Source organism: Panthera onca, chromosome X, assembly GCF_046562875.1.
Source record: "Panthera onca isolate mPanOnc1 chromosome X, mPanOnc1 haplotype 2, whole genome shotgun sequence".
NCBI classification, from domain to species: domain Eukaryota; kingdom Metazoa; phylum Chordata; class Mammalia; order Carnivora; family Felidae; genus Panthera; species Panthera onca.
In genome coordinates this window covers 55,603,301-55,615,007 of record NC_138357.1, presented here as the reverse complement: position 1 = coordinate 55,615,007, position 11,707 = coordinate 55,603,301, and the positions used below count along the sequence as shown (strand labels likewise).

The 11,707-nt window shown below is 38.5% G+C and overlaps 1 protein-coding gene across 1 annotated transcript; it reads right to left on the bottom strand.

Annotated features, from left to right (window-relative positions):
* Positions 1 to 9,248: 9,248 nt before the first annotated feature.
* On the bottom strand, positions 9,249 to 10,571 carry TGIF2LX (TGFB induced factor homeobox 2 like X-linked). Its single transcript, XM_081792360.1, has one exon. It carries the CDS (start codon positions 10,420 to 10,422, stop codon positions 9,709 to 9,711), a length of 714 nt encoding a protein of 237 aa, XP_081648486.1. The 5' UTR covers positions 10,423 to 10,571; the 3' UTR covers positions 9,249 to 9,708.
* Positions 10,572 to 11,707: the final 1,136 nt, after the last annotated feature.

The window sequence follows — 11,707 nt, the reverse complement described above, 5'->3', positions numbered from 1 at the left end:
GACATCCACAGCCCCAACCAGCCAGCAAAAGTCACCAAGCACACAGAGTCTGCAAAGGGGATGACCATAAACAAAACCATATATTCAAGCTTAAGATAAGTAGCTGTTCCACCTAATACGCAGAAAAGAACACAGAAAAATCAAGCAAAATGGGAGACAAAGGAATATGTACCAAGAAAGGACAATAACTCAAAAAAAAAAAAAAACTAAATGAAATAGAGATAAGCAATGCACCTGATAAATAATTTAAAGTAATGATTGTAATTATGCTCACCAGGCTGTAGAAAATACATGAACTCAGTGAGATATTCAATAAAGACATATGGAATATACTGGTAGTGTTTCTATACACTAATAATAAAGTAGAAGAAAATTAAATTAAGAAAACATTTCTACTTACAATTGCACCAAAAAGGATAAAATTTTTATCAAGAAGATGAAAGACCTGTATTCTGAAACTATAAAATATTAATGAAAGGAACAGAAGACAACATAAACAAATGGAAAAATATTCAATGATTATGGATTAAAAGAATACTGTTAAGATGTTCCTACTACACAAAGCAATCTATAGATTCAAAGAAATCCCTATTAAATACCAATAGCAGTTTTCACAGAACCAGCACAATACTAAAATTTGTATGGGAAACACAAAAACCTTGAATCACCAGAGCAATCTTGGGAAAGAAGAGCAAAGCTGGAGGTACCACAATTCTGGGTTTTAAGATACACCACAAAGGTGTGGTAACAAAAAACAGTGTGGTACTTGCACAAAAATAGACACATAGATCAAAAGAACAGAATAGAATGTCCAGAAAAAAACACACAAATGTGGCTAATTACTATGACAAAGGACATAAGGCCATACGATAGAGAAAAGATAGTCTCTTCAATAAACAGTGCTGATAAAACCAGAGTGCTACATGAAAAATAATGAAACTGGACCACTTTGTAATACCATACACAAAAATAATCTCCAAATGGATTAAAAATCTAAATGTGAGACTGAAACCATAAAAATCCTAGAAAAAAACCACAGGTAGTGCTTTATTTTGCATTAGCCATGCCATAGCAACATTTTTTTTTTTAGATATGTCTCCTAAGACAAATGGAAACAAAAGCAAAAATAAAGTATAGGGACTATATCAAAATAAAAATGGAAAGATGGTGGCGTAGGAGGATTCTGGGCTCACCGCACATCCTGCTGATCACTTAGATTCCACCTACACCTGCCTAAATAACCCAGAAAACCACCAGAAGACTAGCAGAAAGGAGTCTCCGGAGCCAAGCACAGAGGAGAGGCCCAAGGAAGAGGGTAGGAGGGCAGCGAGGTGATGCGCACTCCAAAGACTGGCGAGACGGAGCTGGGGCGGAGGGGAGGACTGCCGGCCAAGCAGGGCCCCCAAGTCTGCCTTGTGAAAGCAGAGGGGCCGGATGGAGTGTGTTCCAAAAGCAAGAGGGACTTGACACCTGGAAGGTTATAAGCTAACAGCTCTGCTCAGAGAACGGGAGGGCTGGAGGACAACGGGAGGGAGAGTTGTTGAGCCCCAGACGACAGAGCTCAGCTTGGCAGGGAACAAAGGCGCTCGCCAGCTCCATCTCCCTCATCCATCCCCCAGCCAAATCCCAAAGGGAACCAGTTCCTGCCAGGGAATTCCTGCCAATGCTGTGCTTCTGCTGATCCATCCCTCAGGCGGGTCTGACTCCCTCCAGGTGCCTCAGGGCCCCTCCCGAAGCAGATCTCCAAAGGAAAAGGGAGCTGAGCCTGCCCCTCCCACTCTGGTGCAACTTGCCAATCCACCGCAGCTAATGCACCAGATCCCCAGCACCACAAGCCTGGGAGTGTGCAAGTAGCCCAGACAGGCCACGCCACCCCACAGTGTATCCCACCCCTAGAGAGGGGAAGAGAAGGCACACACTATTCTGACTGTGGCCCCAGCGGTGGGCTGGGGGCGGACATCAGGTCTGACTGCGGCCCCGCTTACCAACGCAAGTTATTCAAGACAGCACGGGGGAAGTGCCCTGCAGTCCCTCACCACTCCAGGGACTATCCAAAATGACCAAACGGAAGAATTCCCCTCAGAAAAACATCCAGGAAATAACAACAGCTAACGAACTGATCAAAAATGATTTAAACAATATAACAGAAAGTGAATTTAGAATAATAGTCATAAAATTAATCGCTGGGCTTGAAAACAGTATAGAGGACAGCAGAGAATCTCTTGCTACAGAGATCAAGGGACTAAGGAACAGTCACGAGGAGCTGAAAAGCGCTTTAAATGAAATGCAAAACAAAATGGAGACAACTACGGCTCGGATTGAATTGACAGAGGAGAGAATAGGTGAACTAGATGATATAATTATGGAAAAAGAAGCAGCTGAGAAAAAGAGAGATAAAAAAATCCAGGAGTATGAGGGGAAAATTAGAGAACTAAGTGATGCAATAAAGAGAAATAATCTACGCATAATTGGAATTCCAGAGGAGGAAGAGAGAGGGAAAGGTGTTGAAGGTGTACTTGAGGAAATAATAGCTGAGAACTTCCCGGATCTGGGGAAGGAAAAAGGCATTGAAATCCAAGAGGCACAGAGAACTCCCTTCAGACGTAACTTGAATCGATCTTCTGCATGACATATCATAGTGAAACTGGCAAAAAAAAAAAAAGGGTAAAGAGAAAATTCTGAAAGTAGCTAGAGACAAACGTGCTCTAACATATAAAGGGAGACCTATAAGACTCGTGACTGATCTCTCTTTTGAAACTTGGCAGGCCAGAAAGGAATGGCAGGAGATCTTCAATGTGATGAAGAGAAAAAAAAATATGCAGCCGAAAATCCTGTATCCAGCAAGTCTGTCATTTAAAATAGAAGGAGAGATAAAGATCTTCCCAAATAAACAAAAACTAAAAAATTTGTCACCACTAAATCAGCTCTACAAGAGATCCTAAGGGGGATCCTGTGAGACAAATACCTGAGACACCGCTACAAGCATGAAAACTACGGACATCATGATGACTCTAAACCCATATCTTTCTATAATAACACTGAATGTAAATGGACTAAATGCGCCAACCAAAAGACATAGGGTATCAGAATGGATAAAAAAACAAGACCCATCTATTTGTCATTTAAAAGAGACCCATTTTAGACCTGAGGACAAGTTCAGATTGAAAATGACGGGATGGAGAACTATTTATCATGCCACTGGAAGTCAAAAGAAAGCTGGAGTAGCCATACTTATCTCAGACAAACTAGACTTTAAATTAAAGGCTGTAACAAGAGAGGAAGAAGGGCATTATATAATAATCACAGGGTCTATCCATCAGGAAGAACTAACAATTATAAATATCTATGCGCCGAACACAGGAGCCCCAAAATATATAAAACAATTACTCACAAACATAAGCAACCTTATTGATAAGAATGTGGTAATTGCAGGGGACTTTAACACTCCACTTACAGAAATGGATAGATCATCTAGACACATGGTCAATAAAGAAACAAGGGCCCTGAATGATACATTGGATCAGATGGACTTGACAGATCTATTTCGAAATCTGCATCCCAGAGCAACAGAATATACTTTCTTCTCGAGTGCACATGGAACATTCTCCAAAACAGATCACATACTGGGTCACAAAACAGCCCTTCATAAGTATACAAGAATTGAAATCATACCATGCATACTTTCAGACACAATGCTATGAAGCTTGAAATCAACCACAGGAAAAAGTCTGGAAAACCTCCAAAAGCATGGAGGTTAAAGAACATCCTACTAAAGAATGAATGGACCAACCAGGCATTAAGAGAAGAAATTAAAAAATATATTGAAACAAATTAAAATGAAAATACAACAATCCAAATGCTTTGGGACGCAGCGAAGGCAGTCCTGAGAGGAAAATACATTGCAATCCAGGCCTATCTCAAGAAACAAGAAAAATCCCAAATACAAAAACTTACAGCACACCTAAAGGAAATAGAAGCAGGTCAGCAAAGACACCCTAAACCCAGCAGAAGAAGAGAAATAATAAAGATCAGAGCAGAAATAAACAATATAGAATCTAAAAAAAACTTTAGAGCAGATCAACGAAACCAAGAGTTGTTTTTTTCAAAAAATAAAAAAAAAATTGACAAACCTCTAGTCAGGCTTCTCAAAAAGAAAAGGGAGATGACCCAAATAGATAAAATCATGAATGAAAATGGAATTGTTACAACCAATCCATCAGAGATACAAGAAATTATCAGGGAATACTATGAAAAATAATATGCCAACAAACTGGACAACCTGGAAGAAATGGACAAATTCCTAAACACCCACACTCTTCCAAAACTGAATCAGGAAGAAATAGAAAGCTTGAACAGACCTATAACCAGCGAAGAAATTCAATCAATCTTCAAAAATCTCCCAACAAATAAGAGTCCAGGACCAGATGGCTTCCCAGGGGAGTTCCACCAGACTTTAAAGCAGAGATAATACGTATCCTTCTCAAGCTATTCCAAGAAATAGAAAGGGAAAGAAAACTTCGAGAATCATTCTATGAAGCCAGTATTACTTTGATTCCTAAACCAAAAAGAGACCCAGTAAAAAAGAGAACTACAGGCCAAGATCCCTGATGAATATGGATGCAAAAATTCTCAATAAGATACTAGCAAATCGAATTCAAAAGCATATAAAATATTTATTCACCATGATCAAGTGGGATTCATTCCTGGGATGCAGGGCTGGTTCAACATTCACAAATCAATCAACGTGATACATCACATTAATAAAAGAAAAGATAAGAACCATATGATCCTGTCAATCAATGCAGAAAAGGACTTTGATAAAATTCAGCACCGTTTCTTATAAAAACCCTTGAGAAAGTCGGGATAGAAGGAACTTACTTAAAGATCATTAAAGCCATTTCTGAAAAGCCCACAGCTAACATCATCCTCAACGGGGAAAAACTGAGAGCTTTATTCCTGAGATCAGGAACACAACACGGATGTCCACTCTCACCGCTGTTGTTTAACATAGTGTTGCAACCGCTAGCACCAGCAAGCAGACAACAAAAGGAAATCAAAGGCATCCAAATTGGTAAAGAGCTTTCACTTTTTGCAGATGACATGATATTATACATGGAAAATCTGATAGACTCCACCAGAAGTCTGCTAGAACTGATACATGACTTTAGCAAAGTTGTAGGATACAAAATCAATGTACACAAATCAGTTGCATTCTTATACACTAATAATGAAGCAACAGAAAGACAAATAAAGAAACTGATCCCATTCACAATTGCACAAAGAACCATAAAATACCTAGGAATAAATCTAACCAAAGATGGAAAAGATCTGTATGCTGAAAACTATAGAAAGCTAATGAAGGAAATTGAAGAAGATATAAAGAAATGGAAAGATATTCCCTGCTCATGGATTGGAAGAATAAATATTGTCAAAATGTCAATACTACCCAAAGCTATCTACACATTCAAAGCAATCCCAATCAAAATTGCACCAGCATTCTTCTCGAAACTAGAACAAGCCATCCTAAAATTTATATGGAACCACAAAAGGCCCCGAATAGCCAAAGTAATTTTGAAGAAGAAGACCAAAGCAGGAGGCATCACAATCCCAGACTTTAGCCTCTACTACAAAGCTGTCATCATCAAGACAGCATGGTATTGGCACAAAAACAGACACATAGACCAATGGAATAGAATAGAAACCCCAGAACTAGACCCACAAACGTATGGCCAACTCTTCTTTGACAAAGCAGGAAAGAACATCCAATGGAAAAAAGACAGTCTCTTTCACAAATGGTGCTGGGAGAACTGGACAGCAACATGCAGAAGGTTGAAACTAGACCACTTTCTCACACCATTCACAAAAATAAACTCAAAATGGATAAAGGACCTGAATGTGAGACAGGAAACCATCCAAACCCTAGAGGAGAAAGCAGGAAAAGACCTCTCTGACCTCAGCCGTAGCAATTTCTTACTTGACACATTCCCAAAGGCAAGGGAATGAAAAGCAAAAATGAATTACTGGGACCTTATGAAGATAAAAAGCCTCTGCACAGCAAAGGAAACAACCAACAAAAATAAAAGGCAACCAACGGAATGGGAAAAGATATTTGCAAGTGATGTATCGGATAAATGGCTAGTATCCAAAATGTATAAAGAGCTCACCAAACTCCACACCTGAAAAACAAATAACCCAGTGAAGAAATGGGCAGAAAACATGAAAAGACACTTCTCTAAAGAAGACATCCAGATGGCCAACAGGCACATGAAAACATGCTCAATGTTGCTCCTCATCAGGGAAATACAAATCAAAACCACACTCAGATATCACCTCACGCCAGTCAGGGTGGCCAAAATGAACAAATCAGGAGACTATAGATGCTGGATAGGATGTGGAGAAATGGGAACACTCTTGCCCTGTTGGTGGGAATGCAAAGTGGTGCAGCCACTCTGGAAAACAGTGTGGAGGTTCCTCAAAAAATTAAAAAGAGACCTACCCTATGACCCAGCAATAGCACTGCTAGGAATTTACCCAAGGGATACAGGAGTGCTGATGCATAGGGGCACTTGTACCCCAATGTTGATAGCAGCACTCTCAACAATAGCCAAATTATGGAAAGAGCCTAAATGTCCATCAACTGATGAATGGGTAAAGAAATTGTGGTTTATATACCCAATGGAGTACTACGTGGCAATGAGAAAGAATGAAATATGGCCCTTTGTAACAACATGGATGGAACTGGAGAGTGTGATGCTAAGTGAAATAAGCCATACAGAGAAAGAGAGATACCATATGTTTTCACTCTTATGTGGATCCTGAGAAACTTAACAGAAACCCATGGGGGAGGGGAAGGAAAAAGAAAAGAGGTTAGAGTGGGAGAGAGCCAAAGCATAAGAGACTCTTAAATACTGAGAACAAACTGAGGGCTGATGGGGGGTGGGAGGGAGGAGAGGGTGGGTGATGGGTATTGAGGAGGGCACCTTTTGGGATGAGCGCGGGTTGTTGTATGGAAACCAATTTGACAATAAACTTCATACATTAAAAATAATAAAATAATAAAATAAAATAAAATAAAATAAAATAAAATAAAATAAAATAAAATAAAATAAATATAAAAATGTAAAAACCATTTGTACAGTAAAGGAAACCATTGGCAAAACAAAAAGGCAATCTACTGAATTGGCGAAGATATTCCTGAATGATATTTCCAATAAGGAGCTAATATCCAAACTATATAAGGAAAATACACAACTGATTACCACAAACCAAACAACCTGATTTAAAAATGTGCAGATGGGTGCCTGGGGGGCCCAGTTAGTTAAGCATCCGACTTCAGCTCAGGTCATGATCTCGCTGTCCGTGAGCTCAAGCCCCACGTTGGGTTCTGTGCTGACAGCTCAGAGCCTGGAGCCTGTTTCAGATTCTGTGTCTTCCTCCATCTCTAACCCTCCATCATTCATGCTCTGTCTCAAAAATAAATTAATGTAAAAATGTGCAGATGACCTGGGTAGACATTTTGTTCCAAAGAAGACATATATATGGATAGGAGACACATGAAAATATGCTTAGCATCTCTAATTTTCATGGAAATGCAAATGAAAACCACAATGAGACATCACATTACACTTGTCAGAATAACGGAAGAAAGAAAGAAAGAGAGAAAGAAAGAAAGAAAGAACAAGTGTTGGTGAGGTCATGGAGAAAAAAGGTATCCTCATGCACTATTGGTGGGAATGTAAGTGGGTACAGCCACTCTGAAAAACAGCATGGAATTTCCTCAAAAAATTCTAAAGAGAAGTACTATTTGATCCAGTAATTTCACTACCTAGTATATATCCAACAAACATGAAAATACTAATTCACAAATATATATTCTCTCCTATCCCTATTTCAGCATTATTTACATTAGGCAAGGTACAGCAGCCACCTAAGTGTCCTTCAATAGACAAATGGATAACATAAAAAAAAAAAAATCTTGTCATTTCCAACAATGATGGACATAGAGGGTATTATGTTACGTAAAGTAAGACTGAGAAAGATAAGCATCACATCATTTCACTCACACGCGGACTCTAAAAAACAAAGCAAACAAACAAAAGTTACAGTCAGGCTTATAAATACAGAGAGCAAACTGATGGTTACTAGAGGTAAGGGGAGATGGGCCAAAAGGGGTGAGGGGGAGTGGGAGTACAGACTTCCAGTTATGAAATAATTCATGTAATAAAAGACACAACATAGGGAATGTAATCAATGATATTGTAATAGTGTATGGGGACAAATGGTAACTTACACTTGTGGTGAGCATAGCATATAGAGAAGTTGAAACACTATATTGTACACCTGAAACTAATATAACATGTCAACTATGCTCAAATTAAAAAAAAAAAAAGTTTAAAATATAAATTCCTATTTTATCCTAAAGACAATAAGCAGGAATTGAAATGTTAAATAAATATGTATATATTTAATATTTAGCATTTTATATGTTAACATATTTTATATTTAATATGTGTGTATATATTTATATATACATATGTGTATATAACTACTATTTTCTATATGTTTGTGTCTCCCCCAAATTCATATGTTGAAATTAATGTGTTGAAGTCATCCCAAAGATGATAGGATTAGAGATAAGGCTTTAGGAGGTGCTTAGGTCATGAGAGTGGAGACCTCATGAATGGGGTAAATGCCTTTATAAAAGATGCTTCAGTGAGCACTAGCCTCTTTAATCATACAAGGACACAAGGTGCTGTCTATGAACCAAGAGGTGAGCGCCTTGATAAGAATGTGTCCAAACTGGCACCTTGATGTTGGATTTCTAGCCTGTGAAGTACATATCCTCCTGTGAAGTATATATGTGTCCAAATTGGCACCTTGATGTTGGATTTCAAAACTGTGAAAAAAAAACTTGTTTAAGCCCTTCAAAAATAAATAAATAAATAAATAAATAAATAAATAAATAAATAACAAAAAAGTATCCTCTGAAAACAACTATGCTGGAACTAACGACTGAAAATTACCATGTAGAATTTTTGTATCTTACTGCATACTTTTTCACTAGTATGTCAAATATGAGTGCACCCTTATCTGTAACATGTTTATGAATTCACTGTATTTTGACTCTTAGGTTTACCCTCTGCAAAAAAAAAAAAAAATAGCTACTCCTGAAGATTGTCAATAAACTATACAAAGAAAAACATAAAGTTGAAATTTTCACAAAAAATCCAACATTAAAATGACACCAGTGCTGTTATAGTCATCTTTTATAGAGCCTTTCTTTTCCATTATTCATGCTAATCAACAAGGAAAGTTAGAGAGAGGGAGAAATATTGGTGCTGTGGTATTTGCAGCAACCCTGGGATCAAAAAGTCTGATTAGAAAAGCCAAAGCAAGGCTTCTGACGATGTCTCAATACTGTGTCTAGTCTCAGGTATATTGGTCTGATTGTCTGAAGCCTTTAAACCTAGGAGATAGTAGAAGAAGTAAAGAAGATATCTTTATTTTAGTGTTGATGCCAAGTCCATCTGGAAGCACTGAAATATCTAGCAGAATTGGGTCCCAATAGCTAGTAATGGTTCTTATGAAACGCCTAGAAGGCAAAGGTCTCTATAAAATATAAAACTATTCATTAGTTGGAGGAGCACAAATAGATCTACTGCTGTAGACAAGGGACTAACTACTTGATAATTTTAGGGACATTGGATATCATGGATTGGACTCTTGCTTCTTCTGTAGCTCCAGTTCTTCAGCCTTTTGCACGGCTGCATCTACCAGCAGCTGGAAGCTGCTGAAGTCATTGTACTCTTCTGTTAACACAGGTTTGGAAGATGACATAAGCACAGGCTCATTAGTAGAAATCTTGACCTTTTTTTTTGGCTGGGCCTTTGGGGTGAGCTTCTGGCCTGTAGACAACTCTGGATCCAGCAGCTTCTCCTCCAATGGCTGGTCCATTACAGGGATGTTCAGGGGCAGCCACTGCATCTTGTCTGGATCTCTGGGCCCTGACCTGGCCTGTATAGACGAATCTGTGTTCTGCTTATGGGTCATATCAGCAGACTTGCCTTTTTGGTGGTACATGGTGATCTGATAAGGGTCATCTCCATCCTGTTGAAGCATTTCTGGAAGAACACGTCTGCGGGCATTGATAAACCAGTTTGAGACCTGCAGGAAAGACAAATTAGTCTGCTCAGACAGCATTCGCTTCTCTGCTTCTGAAGGGTAGGCCTTAAACCGGTGTTCATACAGCCAGTCACGGAGAATCTTCACTGATTCAGTTGGCAAGTACCCTTTCCGCTTCCTCTTGCCCTCTAGTGAGGCAAGAACTTTATCTGTACCAGTGTCACTATTCAATGTGATTGAGGTGCCTTGAGCCAGGCTTTGCTTCTCTGTTGGGCTTTCTTCAGAGTCTTCCATGTTCATGAGTACTGTCTTCACTCTTTTGGGAATTAGGAATGGCTGAATTAGGATTAATGTGGGTTTGGGAGAACCAGTGAAGAAGGCATGGACAGGTCTCTAAGGGGAAGTTTCACCTTTCACTTCCCAAGCAGATAAACAGTGCTCCTAACTGCTTTGAGCCAGTGGGCTTTGTGATGTCATATCCTTTCTGTCCTATGTCCTGACCATCCCCCCCCCTTTCCTGCTTCCCCCTTTCCTTCTTTTTTTTTTCATAGATTCAAATTCACTTGTTTTTACCTCATAAGTTTAAAGCTTTCCAGACTTTTATTTCTTTGCTCCTATGACAAGTTTCTGTTAACTAATGAATTCTAATTCTACTGGTTACATCTGGCTTATGCATAGCTTCCTCATTTTCTTCCTTTTTGACTTCACTCTGATAACGTTCTTCCTTTTTTTCCTTATAATTGCATTATTGACTCATCTACATATATCAGAAACAATCTATTAAATATTAACTTTAATAAAAGGAGAGTGTAGGTAGTGTACCCTGACTCCTCCCTTCCATATTTGAAGCTAATTTAAGAGTAATTTTTAACTAGACAGTTACTTTTGAAACTTTGTCCCTTCAATTTTTCTTTATGGCCTTGAAAGGTTTAACTTTGACATGACTTCATTATGCCACGAGGATCTTTATGTCTGCACTTTGGGCTTTGACATCCAGTTGTGATCATTCTCTTTGAAGCTTCAGTCGCAATTCAGGGGTCTTCCAAAACCATGGAACAAGATAGGATTCAAGAAATATGGTGATCACACACTTAGATTATTTAAATCTTTCTTGATAGTTTAAGCACCCAGCCATTAGCTTTGAACCAGATGACAATAATTTGTAAATTGTACATTTTAATTTCAGATAGCTGAAAACAAGTGTTCTTCAAGAATATGATGATCAATTTAGAAGACAATCATGGACTCTGACTTCTTACAGACAACGTATAGTATTACTTATTTCTAATTTCAGAGGGTTTTCAGAGGAAACTCCAGGTCTCCTTATTAAGCATCATATATTATCTATAGTTCCAATTTGGCAAGGACAATATCATTTTACCTTTAAGAGTTCTTATTTGGTGTCACTGGGCTGGACATAAGAATATTATCTACTGATCCTTTGGTTTTTGGTAAGCTTACCAGTGATTACTTTCATAGCTTAAAATTTATTGTAAAGGATATCTATTGAAATACACAATCAAATCTGATGGTAATTTTAGCAAAGTTCCCAATAACCAGAAAGTGCATGTGTTGGCTACAATTG